At 44.6% G+C, this 19,461-nt stretch overlaps 1 protein-coding gene across 3 annotated transcripts in view; it reads right to left on the reverse strand.

The window, feature by feature from the left end:
• EYA2 (EYA transcriptional coactivator and phosphatase 2) overlaps window positions 1-19,461 on the reverse strand; it is a 154,891-nt gene that overhangs the window by 96,485 nt on the left and 38,945 nt on the right. Inside the window, exon 1 of one of the 3 annotated variants that reach the window (XM_074970083.1) lies at window positions 10,110-10,125. The exons of the other annotated variants lie outside the window; for them this stretch is intronic. Coding sequence (XP_074826184.1) covers window positions 10,110-10,114 — 5 coding nt within the window. The 5' untranslated portion in view covers window positions 10,115-10,125. Of the gene's footprint in view, window positions 1-10,109; window positions 10,126-19,461 lie in introns of those variants that run through there. 3 annotated transcript variants of the gene reach the window in all.

The raw sequence follows: 19,461 nt of genomic DNA on the forward strand, positions 1-19,461 counted from the left end.
GAACACATTGTTCAGCTAACTCAGCTGCGGACTACTCCCTGCTCCACGATAACGATCCGTCTATTCAGTAGTATAAAGGCAGCAGATGGCGTGGCAGTGACTGTGGAGCTGGTATTAAAATGCATAGTACAGTACACTTAAAATGGCACGACGTTAAAACTTAGCAACATACAAATCTGAAGCCTGGACACTGTACTTCTGTTAAACTAGCCTAGGCACTTCCATTTGGTCTATTGTATTTTCTTTTCTTTTTTGCTTAAGGGAAAATATCAGTATGTAAAGTGACCAGCATGGAGAGATCAAGAACAATAAACTATGTACTTTTCATCTGAGCATTTCCAACCACTTTACAAACAGCACAAGCCCCCTGGGAGCTAGGTTAGTATCATTATACGCTGGGGTAAGCTAGGCACAGAGAGGCGAAGTGTGTTGCCCAAGATCAAACAGCTGAGACTGAAACAGAATTCAGGAGTTCTGACTTCAAACTCCTCACTCTAACTACGCAGCAACTGCTCCCCATCAATTCATCAAATCTATCCACTGGGGATGTGCACAAGGCCAACAATGGATACCAGATAGCTTGAATATTTGCATGGGATTTGGATACCAAAAATGTTCAGCTACATCAACTCCATCTTCACAGCCCATTCTCCCTTTTCTTCCTCCAACGTGACACCTTTGGCTTCCCCTCATCTGCCTCCCTGGACTGCCCATGCACACACGCATACCATTACCTTCTAGTACAGTACCTCACGCACAGAGTCAAATCTTGTGCTTCAGCGAAGCCACCTAACTGTGCACAAACTGGGTGAACTAAAATCAGCAGAAACTGGCCAAATCTGTATGTTCCCTGCTCCATAACTGCAGTGTCTTACAGACAATTTCATTAAAAAGAAAACCTTCCATGTATCAATATTTTGCATTCGGATAGCCCCTTTCACTTGAGGACCTCAAAGCATTTTACACAGCCTCAGAACGGCTGGGCAACCAAAGTTAAGTGCTATTCTTGTTTTACAGATGAGGAAACTGAAGCACAGCGAGACAAAAATCAGAAGGTGGGGGGGGAGCTTTTAATTACACCCACAAATACTTGTCTGTGCAATCAATTGCATTTAGATTTATCTAGCTATCGGAGTTATATGTGGGTGCAAAACTGGCCTCTGGCTTTAAAAATCTCTCCCTATGTGACTTGTCCTAAGTCACACAGTGAGTCAACAGCAGAGCTGGAAATGGAAGCCACCAGTCCTGACTCTCTAACCTACACAATCCAGCGAACTATCCCTACAAAGTCAAACAGCACACTTTGAAGAAACAGTGAAATATACCCTGCTTCTGCCATTGTTAACAATAATAATCCCATAATGTATAACAGGAGAGCCAGTTACATTTTTGCATGACACATACAAGATTTTACATTTTCCTTTGGTTAGCAGTGTGGTGATCTGCTGGATTGTATTACATTCACTTGCACAAGCTCAAGAGCAAAGGCAAACATGGGTTCCCTCGCTGCTTATGATACGAAACATTCCTTTTACTGCTTTTCATAACAATAGTGCAAGCTCCCTCTGTGCCACTCCAGCAACTTAAAGGGAGGGGAGATTTCCTGTGATTCCCCCAGTTGGGGATTTCCTTAGTGGGAGAAACCTTAGCAGTTGGAGAGCTGGTGTAGCTAGCGCATATACTTCTATCCCTAGTCCAGAGGGCATGCCAAGGTGGGTAGGAGAACTAGCCAGAGTGTGATAGGCTCTGTCTCCAGAAAGATGGCAAACCATTGGGAACTGTTGTCATCTTGTGCAACTTAGAGCAGCTCCTAGGACTTAGGGAGCTGTAACTGACTTTCTTGCAGACCACTCCACTCTGCTGTGCCCAGTACAATGCAGAATCTGTCCCTGAGTATTTTAAGAATGCCAGTGACCAGGAGGCAGAGTCCTGAAATGTACTGGATAAGTTTAAAATATTGAAAGTGCATCCATTAGACAAATCTGCAGGCAAAGCCTTTAGGTTACTGTATGTTGGTCAGGCTTTCTATTCCATTGTGAAGTGACATCCAACTGTCTCATTTATATTTTAAAATCTCTACAACCAAATTGGGAAGGGGAAAAAAATATTTAGTTCCAGATCCCTGCCAAGATTGGGATGCTCTATACAATTTCTCAAATAACACGCACCCTTCAATGAACTCCAAAATCCCATTATTCATGACACTGCCCAGATTGTTGCCAAGTGAATGGGAGCAGATGTTTAAGGGGGGGGTGGATCTTTTATAATGATTAATGCACTCTAATTACATCATTGTTCGGGGATTTCATTAGCCATTGCCTGATTGATGATTTTTCTATTGTTTTTCCCCTGCTCGCTTTTGTAATACCAAAGTCCATATCCCACTTCCCAGTATGTGCTCTTTAACTTTTTTCCAAATGTTTCAACTCCTGTTTTTCTTTAAATTGTATATTTTGGCATGTGCAAAAGGTAACTGCATGTAAAATGTGTATATGTGTGTGCAAGTTTACGCTTTTGAGTACTATTCCCTCTCTCACACACAGTTACCAACAAGTGTATCTTGCTAAAACAACATCTAAATTTTGAAAATTTTATACCAACTATCTAAAGAAAATCTTCAGTAAAACAGGGGAGCCTGGATGAACTTGGGCTCAGCAAAATGACATCTGAGGGTGCAATCTGTGAAATGATGGGTTTTATTTATTTATTTAATACTGCAGACAACAGTTTCTGGGTTGAGTAACATACAGGAGAATCAGCAGTAATGGTTGCTGAATCTGCTTTGATTAAAACCATCAATGGTAGCATGTTCGGCTGAGACACATCTGGAAGAGCTTTTGGTTTTTATAATCTTTTAAAAAAAGAACCATGTGTGAATTTGGTGCTCAGCTTTTCCATTAGAATCCCCTTCTCAAAAAGCAATATTTTGCCCCGAAAGTTGGCCCACAGTATCTCGGCCAAGAAGCAGAAACTTTTCTTTTACTAATGTTTAGAAAAAAAATCTTTTCGGTCATTTTGAAGTTAGAGAAGCCAAATTAAACATTTTAAGGTTTCAGATTCTTGGCTGAGGTGCCAGGGTAACTTACAAATCACATTTTATTTTACAATGATGTTTGAAGGCTGCAAACCCAGGCCCCAATTCAAGGCATTCAAAAACGTGCCTAAGATTAAGTAAGTGAGTAATCCTATCGCTATTCAGCAGAGCACTTAAACCTGTGCTTAAGTGCTTTGCTGAATTGGGGCCACAGTGTGCAGACCGAGCCAGACAAGCACTCTACTACTATGGTACTGAGGATCAGATATATAGTATTCTGAAAAGGGGAAACCAAAAACCAGCCTAGATATTGCAGGTCAGATCCAATTGCACCACAGCTCTGCTCAGCACTGCCGAAAGGGAGGTGTGTGGAGGAGGGTTGTGGTTCTTTTGCACTCCTTGGATCCCTTGGATTTGTTTGACCCTGGCATAACTTAGAGCAGCCCTCAAGATACTTTAAAAGTTCCACTGATTTTAACACCTGAAGCACCACTAAGTGAGGTTGGGGATGAGGGAGAGCTAGCGAGGCATTCCTATCCCTCCCAGGAGAATATTTGGCTGCCTGTTTGTGCAAAGGAGCTGGAAAAGAGGACAGGATCTGGCTGTGTGTGTCTGCAATCTTCACTTGCCTCTGAAATGCAGCTCTTTCAGGAGCGAGAATACAGCAGCGATTCTGGGCCAGCAGCTCAAAACAAAACAAGTTTAAAAGCATGTCTGCAGAGTTACCGGGGTTTTATTTTTTACAAGACAAACAGGATTTTGCATCCACCACAAGCAAGCGGGAGAGCAGTAGGGGGCCACGTTTTCACTGGGATGTTAGCAGTGACCAGGACAATAGGCTAAGAACAGTGACCCAGTTGCCCAGTGAGTATCGCACAGCATGAAGGGGTAAAGAAGGGCTGTCAACTGGTCGGCTTTACTATAGGTGCTTCTGTACCAGAGGGTCTTTAGGAGATCTGAATAAGGAGAGGCTCCTGGACCAGCTCAGGAAGGATATTCCATTGATACAGGGCAGCATGGAAGAAAATGCTGAGATGGTTGTGGGGGAAGCGGGTATCGAAGGTGCTGTCAGTGGATGAGCGGATGAGGTGGGGACAAGACAGAAGGGAAGGAAGGAAGAAAGGTGGATCATTAGCTCTTTGAAAAAGTCAGCAAGATCCTGCAGAGAGAGGGAGGAGGGCATTGGAGCAGGGACAGGTTTTTAGGAGAGCCAAAGGTTGCAGAATAAGCTATGTGAATGGTGGAGAAAGGCCTGCCAAGAGATAGCAAAAACCGTATGTGGGGATCCCCTCAAGAAATCTTAATTTTCTCTGGCTAGAGGCCAAATACAAGCTGAAACCACCAGATTTGCCTAACTACGTGCATGTGCCAGCACAGAGCCCTGAGCAGGATCAGCACATGTCTAATCCTTTGCTTTGGCTTGGTTTGGGAGGGGAGGAATAGAGACAGAAGGAACATTTTTGTCTTTCTGCCCTGATTTTGTCTGGTTTTACTAACCTCGCTGATAAGTTTCACCTTCCCGCTCCTCCCGAACTGGGGAAAGGGGACTCAGCAGACAGTTACTAGCTTAGGACTACAGACTCGCAAGAGTTTGCATTATAACAACCCAGAGAGCTTGATCTTCTGTCTTGCTGATTTCAGAGGGAAACATACCCTGCTTGAAATGCCCTGCAAAGAGTCCCTCTGATTTCCAGACCAGAAGTTCGCAGCAGCTGAAGCAGAGGCAGTCCCCTCCAAAATACACCCACACAGGTTTTTTACAAGACTCAGCATGTATCATCACAGGACAACTGGGAAAACTTGTCCGTATTTATTATATATATTGAAACAAGCATGGTGTGCTGTATGCTATACAGAAGAATACGGACCTCCAGCCAGGCCAAATGCTGTAATGATGCTGGATGCCTTAAAAACATCTAAAACAGGGATCTCAAACTCAAATCACCACAAGGGCCACATGAGGACTAGTATATTGGCCCAAGGGAGGCATCACTGACACCTTTTCATATAAAGGTACAAAAGCACTCCCACTTCCATGAGGCCCCGCCCCTGCCCCACCTCTTCCCAGCCCCCATTCCAACCCCTTCCCCAAAGTCCCCACTCCAACTCTGCCCCCTCCCTGCCCCTATTCCAACCTCTTCCCCAAATCCCCACCCCTGTCCCGCCTCTTCTCCACCTCCTCCCCTGAGTGCGCGGCTCCCAACTCCTCCTCCCTCCCTCCTGGAAAGCGCTAAGCGCCACCAAACAGCTGTTTGGTGGCAGGAAGTGCCTGGAGGTAGGCAGAGGAGTGAGGATGCAATGCACTCGGGGCAAGGGAGGGCGACAGGTGAGGGGAGCTTGGCAGGTGGCAGCAAATAACTCCACGGGCCGCCGTGTGTTTGAGATCCCTGATCTAAAAGGTGACATGCAAAAAAAGAAGAAAAATGGATCTCTGCTTCTTTATGATATATAAGAAGGCCTGAAAAGATTTTGTCCTTAAAAGAAAAAAAAGGCCAGAGGATCTACTTTCTTTTCCTTTCTTAAAAAAAAGTCTTGGTTAAATTTTTCAAAAATGCCTAAATGATTTAGGAACCAAAGTTTTATTTGTAAAATTGACTTAAGCATTGAGGCCCATATCTTCAAAGATATTTAGGCACCTGAATCCCACTGATTTCAATGAGACAGGTTCCTAAATCACTTGTGAAAATGAGACTTAGCACTTATGAACATTTTACCTCATCTATACTGGGGGATTCTATGGTAGCTGGAGACCTGGTGAAATTACACCACCACAAAAAATTAAAATCTGAAAAGTTGAAAGAGGAAGAATTTTTTCAGGCAGACTTTAAAATTTTTGTTGCCTGTTTTTGTTAATGTATATTTAACTCCAATGCCCAATTAACTCTTGGGAGAAAGCGACATCTTTGGTAGAGATTCAACATCCTTCACCTTCGTTTAGGTGGGAGAGTTCACTGTACACATCCTCTGAGGCCCTCCCCATGAATTCCTCCAGCAAAACCAGGAGAGGGAAATACGGCTATTGCTGATCATTTCCAAGGTAAGAATGAAAACAAGAAAAAATAGCTGTAAATGTAAAAGAAGTATTCAGGCCTTTTTTCTGAATAGAAAAGCAGAGTAAAAAAGGGGTTAAGGCTCAGTTTTTATGTTTCCTTTCAAGCTCCCATTTCTTACAGAATTTTAGTTTATTAATAAAAGGCTCCCAGGAAACCAGGCGCGGGCATCACTCACTGACCACTACAGGCATCACCATACAGCTCTCACATGCTTCTTTTAAATGCTTTGCTTCCTTGGATGACGCTGCAGCTCAGACAGCTTTTCTGGCAGGAACTGCCTTCCTAAGAGCTTGTAAAATTATCACACAGCTTGCAGCTTCTATGCAGCTGCCAAATTTCAGCTCCTCTTCTCCACATCCTCCCACGCCAAACAAAAGTCACCAGCAGGGAAAATCACCGTTCCCCCTAAGACATCAGCGATGGGAGGAATCCCAGTTCCCCTCTACCTGGCCACATCACAAAAGGGAGAATCTCCATGATCTCAAGCCCACCTCCCAAGTTATCACCAGAGGGAATTCCCAGTACTGAAGGTATTGGCTTCTCACTTCCACACACACCAAGTGGAGGTGAGCAATCCTGTTTCCCTTGTTGCTATGTTCAATTATGCATCACTCTAATAGTTGCTCTCTCTGTAATAGACTCTCTGCTCCTTCTGTATCAGGCACTCAGCACTTCTGCAGGTGAAAGCATCTCTCTCTCTCTCTCTCTCTCTCTCTCATATATATGAATCGGAGGATCCCGTGATGGAAAAAGACCTATTAGCTCACGAAGTCCATCCCCCGATACAGCAGATAAATCCACGCACTAAAGACCTGAACAAGCATAAATTTAAACTTGAGCTGGCATAAATGCTTCTTCTGCAAAACTGACAATAAGCTGTGATGACGAGATATCATTTCAAGGTGACCTTGAGGGCACTGCAGCTTGGGCTGTTTTTATTCCTGAGAGATAGCTATTTTCTACTGTCATTATCAAACTTAATGCAGTGGCAGATTTTTCATCTGATAATTCCCTGCACCATTCCAAGTACTAAAAGCAGAGGTGCTCAGAGAAGCTTCTGACTATTCTGTAGTAACACAGATATGAAATTGCAGAACTACTAATTCTGGTATGAACGTGTCGCTTAAATCATCCTCTGTACCAGAGTACTGGAGGGAAGCTAATGTGATACTGATGTTTAAAAAAGGCTCCAGAGGCAATCTTGGCAACTACAGGCCAGTAAACCTAACTTCAGTACCAGACAAATTGGCTGAAACTATAGTAAAGAACAGAATTATCAGACACACAGACAAACAAGATATGTTGGGAAAGAGTCAGCACAACTTTTGTAAAGGGAAATCATGCCTCACAAATCCATTGGAATTCTCTGAGGGTGTCAACAAGCATGTGGACAAGGATGAACAAGACAATATCGTGTACTTGGACTTTCAGAAAGCCTTTGACAAGGTCCCTCGCCAAAGGCTCTTAAGCAAACTAAGCAGTCATGAGACAAAAGGGAAGATCCTCTCATGGATCAGAAAGAAAGGGTAGGAATAAATGGTCAGTTTTCACAAGGGAAAGAGATAAATAGCAGGGTCCCCCAAGGATCTGAACTGGGACCAGTGCTGTTCAACATATTCACAAATGATCTGGAAAAGGGGGTTAACAGCGAGGTGGCAAAATGTGCAGACGATACAAAATTACTCAAGATAGTTTAGTCCAAAACTGACTATGAAGAGTTACAAAGGGATCTCATTAAAGTAGGTGACTGGGCAACCAAAATGGCAGATTAAATTCAATGTTGATATATGCAAAGTAATGCACATTGGAAAAAATAATCCCAACTATACATACAAAATGATGGGGTCCATATTAGCTGTTACCACTCAAGAAAGAGATATTGGAGTCACTGTGGATAGTTTCCTGAAAATATCTGCTCAATGTGCAGCGACAGTCAAAAAAGGCTAAAAGAATGTTAGGAACTATTAGGAAAAGGATAGATAATAAAACAGAAAATAGCATAATGCTACTATTTAAATCCATGGCATGCCCATACCATGAATACTGTGTGCAATTCTGATCTTCACATCTCAAAAAAGATATATTGGAATTGCAAGAGGTACAGAGAAGGGCAACAAAAATGATTAGAGGAATGGAACTGCTTCCATATGTGGAGAGATTAAAAAGTCTGCGACTGTTCATCTTGGAAAAGATGACCAAGGGGGGGTACGATAGAGGTCTATAAAGTCATGAATGGTGTGGAAAAAGTGAATAAGGAAGTGTTATTTACTCCTTCATATAACACAAGAACTAGGAGTCACCAGGTTTACAATAAAGAAAAGGAAGTACTTCTCCACACAATGCACAGTCAACCTGTGGAACTCGTTGCCGGAAGATGTTCTGAAGGCCAGAAGTATAAATGGGTTCAAAAAAAATTAGATAAATTCATGGAGGATAGGTCCATCGATGGCTATTAGTCAAGATAGTCAGGGATGCAACTCCATGCTCTGGGTGTCCCTAAACATCTGACTGCCAGAAGCTGGGACTGTATCACAGGGAATGGATCACTTGATAATTGCCCAGTTCTATTCATTCCCTTTGAAGCATCTGGCATTGACCACTGCCAGAAGACAGGATACTTGGCTAGGTGGATCACTGGTCTGATCCAGTATGGTCGTTCTTATGTTCTCTCTCTTCCACGGCACAAAGCCAGGGCCTTGAGTAACTCTGTTGTGGGCTGTAGCACAAAACACTAGTGATGGCTTATGGGGTACCCAGGACTGTGAGTCTCTTCGTGAACCCACCCCCAGGGAAAGGGAGTCTTTTTTATAATAGCTGGGTGTCAGATCCCTGGCACCACTAGTCTTTCAGCCACTCAAGCATTCTTCTCTGGGCTATGTCAGCCCTAGCTTCACCTTGCAGGTTAACAATAGGTGCACCCCAATCCCTGAGCCCCCCTTGAATTGTTCTCCTTTGATATCCAGCCCTTGACACTGGACACTCACAGAAATTCCAGATCCCCTGCACACAAAGGGGCAGTGTACCATAGTTTACCAGTTTTACCTTAAACCACCGCTCCTGTAAACCACACCAAACTTGTGAGCACTTATAATAAAACAAAATAAGGTTTATTAAAGGAAGAATACAGATTTAATTAGAAATAAGAGAGTGTAGTGGAAACAAGCCATTACAATACAAAACAAAACATCAGTCGCAAACCTTGGTCTATATCTTTCCTATCTAATAAAGTAGATTCTCCCCTGAAAGTTCAGTTAGTTGCAGGGCTGGCTCATTTCCTAATAACCAGGATCCAAAAGTTCATGGACATTCCCCACTCCTCTACAGGTTTCCTCAGTGAATGGATCCAGAGGGTCTTTCCCTACACTCTGCTGTACTGAAATCAATATTTTGTTTCTATTCACAGCCAGTGCAAAGCTCTGTCTGGTGTAATGTTCCTCTCAGAAGTTTTGATTGTTTGGTGGTGCCTCTGATGGTTTTCCACTGATAGTTTTGGGAGGGAGCAAGGCTGCTCAGTCGAGCCTTGCATTATCTCACTGGCTGATAAGGAAGGAGTGACAATTCCCTCTTGCTTGGATGGGCCACCCCGGAGGCACATTACTTCTTGGTGATTGATTTCTACTCGTAGTCCACAGAGCATATTTTCAATATAAATACTTTGTTCCTTATATATTACCTGTACATAAATCTTGCAATGAAAATTTTAAAGCCCTGTGCGATGTAATTAGCCTGACCTAAACCCCACGGTAGACACAGTTTGGTCGACAGAAGAATTATTCCATCAACCTAGCTACTGCCTCTCGGAGAGGTGGACTTACTACAGGGATGGAAGAACCCCTTCTGTCACTGCAGCGTCTATGGTACAATGGAGCAGCTGCTTCCCTTTCTCTCCCTGTATCTCTCTTCTATTTCTTTCCTCCACAACAGAGGAAGGCTAGAGACAGCTTCCTCTGAGGCCAGTTGATCCTGTTTTTAAATCAGTTGGGGGCAGGGGGGTACCTGAGAGTAATACAGAGTGCTCCTACCACATATCCAGGATGAGGTGTACTGCTTCTTCCCCATTCTGAACTCCTACCACCCACGGACTGCAGGACATCATGCACCCAGTTCACTGACAGGCCAGCACAATGACTTCTGCCAATACAAGTACAATTATGATGCCAATGGCAGCGTTTGTTAATAGCTTTCCTATTAAACAATTAAGTCAAGTACCCAGACAAAGTACATTCACCTGCAAAAAAAAACCCAAAACAAATACCAGTACACCTGTCCAATGTTTTCGAATATTAACATTTGATAAGCATGTCTGGTCTGTTAAATATGATTAGGCAGAGATTTCACTCAATCTAATAAAAACAATAAAAGTAATAGAGATGTTATAACAATGCTCCAAAGGTGACACTGTGCTAAATAGAAAGAATGACTCTATTCCTGTATAATGCCTCTTTAAACAAAAGCTCAATCTTGTAATGATTGTTTTGTTTCTGATATTTACATGGCAAGAATTTATAAACTTGTTAGAACTTCCTAAATAAATAAATGTTATTTAAAAAATCAAGTTCCTACGGACTAAATCAAGAAAAGAATCCACATGAAAGTCTGTCAGTGCCCTCTGAATTCATCCCAGTGGGCCCAGATATTGGAGGGCATCCAATACAACAGGAAACAGCTCCCACTGCTCTCAGACATTTTCAACACCCAAGTATTCGGACAACGGAGTGCAGGTCTGCATTTTTGTAACTGGCCTAATATTCATGCTTGGCCTTATTTTAACACTGATTTAAATATTTATTTGTATTCAAACTCTTCAGGGCAGGGGACCATCTTTTATTTTGTCATGTACTTTACTGAGCACATTACTTTAATATTTATAATAATAATACTTCTGAAATTTCACAGTCAGAAGGAACATTTCACATTTCAACAGGAACAGAATGATAAACTGACAGCCTATGATTTAATATACCACAGCATTACTAACACTTTCTATAGACAAACTAATATTTTACAGTACTGCCAAATCATGCAATTTTATCACCAGTCTTGTGACATTTGGTATTTTTGTTAAAGCCCCTGTTACTGGAATAATGTGACTGTGAGAATCTCATCTTTCATTTTAATAAAACTGTACTTTTCTAGCCCTCATGTGAGTGGAGAAAAGCATCAGAACAAACTTCAAGGGCTTAAAAGCCCAAAGGCAAATAAAAAGAATCAAAAATTATCTAAAGTCTAGTAATTTATAAGCCAATCTCATGATTTTTGAATGGCTGGGGTTGGAAAAACTGATTGTACATGTCCCACCACAAGTTCTGAATTTCCTGAAGCGCTGGCTTGTTTGCCTTAGTCACCTCTTATGATTCCAGACCACTTCCCTATGTTTACGTACATCCTGTTGCTTCTTGCCTCAGGCCTGTAGCTTAAACAAGATGGACAGTTTTTTGTGTAAATAAAATGCCCATCTTTCTTTCAGCAAAGCTACCTGGCACCCCTTCTTTCTATACACCCTCCCCAAAACTCTCAATCCCCACACCTGCCTTGTGGTCAGACAGAGCAAAATGGGGGTGGCCATTCATTAACAGAGGCCATAACTGGGCAATGGTCCTCTGTACACTTCCTGCAATTAACGTGTGAAAGAGATTGGAGGAAGATAGACCAGAGGATGCATCAGCACTTTCTGGTTGATTAGTCCAAGGTATGTTTGGGACTAAACATCCCAAGAAAATGTAGTGTATATAAAACAAACAAGCCAACCCAGCCAACTGTGAATGTTTGTTACAAAGTACAGGGAAAAAAACCCTTTAGGAGACACAGTCTGAGGTTTGAAAGGTAACTTGGAAGTAAGAGAAGAGCTGATCCTAGGGCTTTGTTCTCCCACTGAGTGTAGTGAAGTACCACTTGAAAGAGACTGGACTTGAAATGAAACAAACAAAAAAGTGTGGTTTGAAAGAAAAAAGAAAAAAAGTGTTTCTTTCAAAATGTTGTGAAATGCTGTACTGCAGTATGCAACACTAACAGCATTTTAAACACTGAATGTCACAATTCAACATGATAATAAAGGCACACCTGCAGGGATACACAGGGAGGTGAATGCTTGGAGCCCTTCAAAACAAGGATAACATTCTCCTCAGACACTCACACAGAGGCTCTGTCTTCAAATATCCTGTTCTCCGTATGTGCATCAAAACGCTGCATCCAACCTCAAGCACTCAAAAATCATGAGATTTAAAATAAAAAATAAATAAATTTTGGATTATTTGCCTTCTGTTTTTTTAATCGTTAAGGTTCATGTTATCTGGTTTTTCTACACGCTTATTTACAATAAAACACCTAAAAATCTCACAAAATAACATGACTCCAGGAGTTAGTGCATTAAGAAAAACACCAAGTGCCATGAGATTTGCAAAATACCCTGAGAAGTGGCAACACTGATACATGCACCAAAGCACTCCATCTCATGCTGTGTCAATCTGCGGAGGATTTCATCCCAAAAATCATCTGTTACTCTTACATCATTACTATTTTATCTAGTACTTAATGAATATTAGAAGGTGAATAAAATTTTGAGAAGCTAATCCAGCTACCAGATCTTCATAGTTTAAGTGGTCATAGATTTCACTGGGATACAAAATTCAAAGTAGAACAAAAACCGCATCCCATGAAGAGTTTCTGCTCATTCAGAAAGGTCAGCTCTGTTTCACTTGTGGGAGTGGACAGTAGAAAGAATCAGCTTTGGTAACACTGCATTCCTGTACGCAGAGGACCTTCTATTCAAAGACTGTTGAAGGAGAAAGTTCTCTTATCTATCGGACTCTATGGAAAACTAATGTCTTGTCTACGCACAAGTTGTACAATAGTTAAAGTGCTGCAACTCCCTACTGTGGATGCGGACACTATAAAGGTGTCATTCATTATAAAGGTGTTTTATACCAGTATAGTTATTCCCATAGCCCTGGTCTACACTACAAGTTTAGGTCGAATTTAGCAGCATTAGGTCTATTTAACCCTGCACCCGTCCACACGACCAAGCCTGTTTTGTCGACTTAAAGGGCTCTTAAAATCGATTTCTGTACTTCTCCCCAGCAAGGGGAGCAGCGCTAAAATTGACCTCACTGGGTCGAATTTGGGGTAGTGTGGACACAATTCGATGGTATTGGCCTCCGGGAGCTATTCCAGAGTGCTCCATTGTGACCTCTCTGGACAGCACTCTCAACTCAGATGGACTGGCCAGGTAGACAGGAAAAGCCTCAGGAACTTTTGAATTTCATTTCCTGTTTGGCCAGAGTGGTGATCTGATCAGCACAGGTGACCATGGAGTCCCAGAATCGCAAAAGAGCTCCAGTATGGACCGAACGGGAGACACTGGATCTGATCGCTGTACGGGGAGAAGAATCCGTGCAGGCAGAACTCCGTTCCAAAAGACAAAAATGCCAACATATATGCCAAAATCTCCAAGGGCATGATGGACAGAAGCTACAACAGGGACACACAGGAGTGCCTCGTGAAAGTTAAGGAGCTGAGGCAAGCCTACCAAAAAACAAAGGATGCAAACGGTCGCTCCGGGTCAGAGCCCCACACATGCCGCTTCTATGATGAGCTGCATGCAATTCTAGGGAGCACCCCAACCACTACCCCACCACTGTCCGTGGACACCTGCATGGGGGGAGTCTCACGCAACAGGGATGAGGATTTTGTGGATGAGGAGGAGGAGGAAGCTGAGGATAGCGCACAGCAGGCAAGCGGAGAATCCCTTCTCCCCAGCAGCCAGGAACTGTTCATCATCCTGGAGCCAATACCCTCCCAACCCCGCAAGGTGGGCTCCTGGGCCATGAAGCCAGAGAAGGCACCTCTGGTGAGTGTACCTTTGTAAATATAATACAAGATTTAAAAGCAAGCATGTTTAATGATTAATTTGCCCTGAAGACTTGGGATGTATTCGCAGCCAGTATAGCTACTGGAAAAGTCTGTTAACGTGTCTGGGGATGGAGCAGAAATCCTCCAGGGACATCTCCATGAAGCTCTCCTGGAGGTACTCTAAAAGCCCTTGCAGAAGGTTTCTGGGGAGGTCAGCCTTATTCCGTCCTCCATGGTAGGACACTTTTACCGCCAAGCCAGTAGCAAGTAGTCTGGAATCATTGCAGAACAAAGCATTGCAGCGAATTGGCCTGGGCTTTGGTGGCATTAAACCAACATCCATTCTTTATCTCTTTGTGTTAGGCTCAGGAGAGTGATATCATTCACGGTCACCTGGTTCAAATATGGGAAATTTGTTTAAGGGGACATTCAGAGGTGCCCGCTCCTACTGGACTGTTTGCCTTTGGCTGAAAAGAAATCATCCCCACTGATAGCCAAGCGGTGACGGGAGGCCTGTTCATGCTGAGCTGTTCGCGTTTGGCTGACAGGGATCATCCCAGAGAACTGCGGGGGGGGGGTTGGGTTGTGCTGCACATTCACCCTAAAACCGCAGCCCCTCCTTTTAAATGGCCAACCCAACGGGCTTTGCTTGGTATGGGAAAGGAGGACGCTGCTGTTTGAAACCGTTCCCACATGTTATGAAGGTTGAAGAAGCTGAAACCCTTTGCCTTACCATGGCTGCCTACAAGCCAAATTCTGTTGCCCAGCCGAGTACGTGTGATGTCTCACACCAAACCGGCAAGCACTCAATATAAGAGGCAAAATGCGACCTTGTACCAAAAGCACATGTGCTATGAAATGTGAATCGCTTAATTCAGTGTGAAATAGTCCTCCCTTTGTTCTCTAAAATGTATCTTTTTAAATACTACTCTCCCTTTTTTTCCTCCCGCAGTGTAAATGTTTCTGCACTCCCCCTATCATCTCCGTCTCAGAGGCTAGCGCAGATTAGAAGGCGAAAAAAACTGCACTCACGATGAAATGTTCTCAGAGCTCATGCAGTCCTCCCGCACTGAAAGAGCTCAGCAGAATGCACGGAGGCAAACATGGCAGAGACCAGGAAAGCATTAAATGAACGCGATGAGAGGAGGGAGGAACACAAAGAGAGGAGGGAGGAGCACGATGAAAGGAGGCAGGATGCAATGCTGAGTCCAATGGGGGAGCAAACTGACATGCTCAGGCATCTGGTGGAGCTGCAGGAAAGGTAGCAGGAGCACAGACTGCCGCTGCAGCTCCTGTATAACTGCCTGCCCTCCTCCCTAAGTTCCATATCCTCCTCACCCAGATGCCCAAGAACATATCGGGGCGGGGGAGGCTACGGGCACCCAGCCACTCCACCCCAGAGGATCGCCCAAGCAACAGAAGGCTGGCATTCAATAAGTCTTGAACTGTAGTGTGGCCTTGTCCTTCCCTCCTCCCCTCATCCACCACCCCACCCGGTGCTTCCCTCCTCACTCACCCGTCCCGAGCTACCTTGTGAGTTTTCCCCCTATTTTTGTGATGAATTAATAAAGAATGCATGATTTTGAAACAATAATGACTTTATTGCCTCTGAAAGCGGTGATTGAAGGGGGGAGGTCGGTTGGCTTACAGGGAAGTAGAGTCAACCAAGGGGGCGGGTTTTCATTAAGGAGAAACAAACAGAACTGTCACACTGTAGCCTGGCCAGTCATGAAACTGGATTTCAAAGCTTCTCTGATGTGAAGGGCGCCCAGCTGCGCTCTTCTAATCGCCCTGGTGTCGGGCTGCATGTAATCGGCCGCCAGGCGATTTGCCTCAGCCTCCCACCCTGCCATAAGCGTCTCCCCCTTCCTCTCACAGATATTGTGGAGCACACAGCAAGCAGCAATAACAGTGGGAATATTGGTTTCGCTGAGGTCTAACCTAGTCAGTAAACTGCGCCACTGAGCTTTTAAACGTCCAAATGCACATTCTACCACCATTCTGCACTTGCTTAGCTTATAGTTGAACTGCTCCTTACTACTGTCCAGGGTGCCTGTGTATGGCTTTATAAGCCATGGCATTAAGGGGTACGCTGCGTCCCCAAGGATAGCTATAGGCATTTCAACATCCCCAACGGTAATTTTCTGGTCTGGGAAGTAAGTTCCTTCCTGCAGCTGTTCAAACAGACCAGAGTTCCTGAAGATGCGGGCGTCATGCACCTTTCCCGGCCATCCCACGTTGATGTCGGTGAAACGTCCCTTGTGATCCACCAGTGCTTGCAGCACCATTGAAAACTACCCCTTGCAGTTTACGTACTGGCTGCCAAGGTGGTCCGGTCCCTAGATAGGGATATGCGTTCCGTCTATCACCCCACCACAGTTAAGGGAACCCCACTGCAGCAAAGCCATCCACCATGACCTGCACATTTCCCAAAGTCACTACCCTTGATAGCAGCAGCTCAGTGATTGCGTTGGCTACTTGGATCACAGCAGTCCCCACAGTAGATTTACCCACTCCAAATTGATTCCCGACTGACCGGCGTTGCAAGCTTCCAGAGGGCTATCGCCACTCGCTTCTCAGCTGTGAGGGCTGCTCTCATCTTGGTATTCTTGCGCTTCAGGGCAGGGGAAAGCAAGTCACAAAGTTCCATGAAAGTGCCCTTATGCATGCGAAAGTTTCGCAGCCACTGGGAATCATCCCAGACCTGCAACACTATGCGGTCCCACCAGTCTGTGCTTGTTTCCCGGGCCCAGAATCAGTGTTCCACAGCATGAACCTGCCCCATTACCACCATGATGTCCAAATTGCCAGCGCTTTGTGAGAAGTCTGTGTCCATGTCCTCATCACTATCGTGATCGCGCTGTCGTCGCCTCCTCCCCTGCTTTTGCAGGTTCTGCACATACTGCAGGATAATGCGCGAGGTGTTTGCAATGCTCACAACAGCAGCGGTGAGTTGAGCGGGCTCCACGCTTGCTATGGTATGGCATCTGCAGGAGAGCAGAGTTGCAGCAGAAGTGGTGGACGACGACGGATGCCACGAAAATAGATATTTATACGGAATAACGAGAGGACCTGCGAGGTGGATTCATGGCACCAGGAGGGCAGGAGAACAGAGTTGCTGCGGAAGCGGTGGAGGACGACGGTTAGCACCGCGCACATTTCCCGAGGAAAAACTCAAGTTCCCAGGAGAACATGACAGACAACATGGAGAAATTCGCTATTGAGACAATAAACAGCAGAGCAGAATTGCAGGGGAAGCGGTGGATGACAACAATGGTTAGCAGTCCTGCTGCACCATCTGCTGACAGCAGTATGGCGTCTGCATGGAAAAAAGGCACGAAATGATTGTCTGCCGTTGCTTTCACGGAGGGAGGGGCGACTGACAACATGTACCCAAAACCACCCACGACAATGTTTTTGCCCCATCAGGCATTGGAAACTCAACCCAGAATTCCAGCGGGCTGTGGAGACTGTGGGAACTGTGGGATAGCTACCCACAATGCAATGCTCCGAAAGTCGATGCTAGCCACAATACTGTGGATGCACTCCGCCGACTTAATGCGCTTAGTGTGGACATATGCAATCAACTGTATAAAATTGATTTCTGAAAATCAACTTCTATAAGATCGACCTAATTTAGTAGTGTAGACATAGCCATACAAGGCATAGGAATAAACTATGCTGGCATAAATCACCTTTATTCCAGCATAACTGTGTCCACACTACAGCTTTTACTGGTATGACTTTTTGATTTTTTTTTAAACTGAAATAATTAGAGCCCCTAACTGAAACAGTTATACTGGTAAAACTTTTAAGTGTAAACCAGGCTTAAAAGCCACTGACAGAGCAGAGCAGAAAATGGGAAAATGTTCTGCTAAAGTTTTCAGACCTTTTTTTGTCAAAATTTCAAACTTTCCCAGCTACTGAACTTCTTTTCAAACAGAAAGAAACATGTCTACCTTCACAGATACCAAGGCTGGGGGAGAGTGAGTGTGTTGGCAGGTTGTCTCTAAGTTCAGACAGCTCCTGCCTGTCTGCCTCTGTGTTCGTAGTGTGGGAGACAGCACAGCACCATTCCACGTTAATGATTTGCTCTTTGTTGCCGCAGTTGAGCAGCATGCTTAGCTGTCAGAACTTTCCGGAGCTTTGAAATGGGAGGGATGCATGCCTGTGTGGCAGGAATGCAGGGCAGCCGAGTTCAAAACAGTGAGTAGAGCAGTCACGGCGGGCATTGTGGGACACTGGGAGAGGCCTGTTACGGCAATATAATGAACGGCAGCCCCTAAACTGACACTTTGTCACTTTAGGTTTGTGGCAAAAAGCTTTATGCCCCTTGTCGAGGTGCTTTTATTTTGTCGCCAAAACTGAAGAGTTTTGTTGCCATAAGTGGCACTGCAGTGTGTACAGCTCCACTGTTTCATTGTCGAAAGCTGCCTTTTGACAACAAAACTCCGCAGTGCAGACAAGGCCCTTCCTGTTGCAGGCACATGTTCTTCACTGGGCATTTGGCTAAACCTGCATTTGTGACTGTGTGAAGAGGACTCTGTCTCTGTTCCCTCTTCATTTCTTTAATTTAGGGTTGGCAACTTTCTAATCTCAGAAAACAAAACATCCTTGGCCCCACCCTCTGCCCCGTCCCTTCTCTGAGGCCTCACCTCGCTTCCAGCAGCTCTCATTGGCCTGGAGCAGTGAACCGTGGCCACTGGGAACCGCGATTGGCTGAACCTACAGACGCGGCAGGTAAACAAACCGGCCCGGCCCGCCAGGGGCTTTCCCTGCACAAGCAGCGGAACAAGTTTGGGAACCACTGGTCTCGACAATTAAACCTGCGATTTCAAGAGCATACCTCCATTTCAAACACAAGTGAACTCAGCCAGTGCAAATCACAAATTTCCTTGTCTATGGTTGGGGGTTTGTTTGCACCAGCACAGTGATACTTGTGTCTGAGTCCCAAAGCTAGACAAGGCCTTATACAAATCTCATCTGCAAATATGCTAAAATAAAGAGTTAATAGAGACAGAAAGGCATAGAAAAGCTGTTCGAGATGGCAGACTGTGCAGTGAAGAAGGCTCTTGCAGCAACAATACAGAGACTGTGTAAAGATACAGAAAAGAAGCCAGCACTAGACAAGCAGAGGGAAGAGAGAGCTGATGAGAGAGCCAAAGGTCCCTAAGGTTGGCTGCAGAAAATCCACAGAGGACGGGTAAATGGATGGAGCAGTCTTTTCCTTTTGGGGAATTTAGGCACATTATTTGTGCAGACAGAACCCATTTCCAGCTGTGTGCTCGTTCCAGGAGGTCTGAGTTTTTGTTTGCAAACAGAACAATAGTAGTGCAACGTCAGTTTTCCTTTGGCTACTTTGGCAATAGAGAGTAGGAGGAGCGGTGCTGGATGGTTTCTGAGCACCAAGAGGAATGAAGAATGTGTAACTCAGGCCATTAGGTGGAACAAATGCCAAAGTGAAACATTTTCCAGGAAGTTTGGTGTCAGAATGTTTTACCTTGGGGAGGGGAGGCCCGCTGCAAG

The sequence above is a fragment of the Natator depressus genome, chromosome 13 (assembly GCF_965152275.1).
Source record: "Natator depressus isolate rNatDep1 chromosome 13, rNatDep2.hap1, whole genome shotgun sequence".
NCBI classification, from domain to species: domain Eukaryota; kingdom Metazoa; phylum Chordata; order Testudines; family Cheloniidae; genus Natator; species Natator depressus.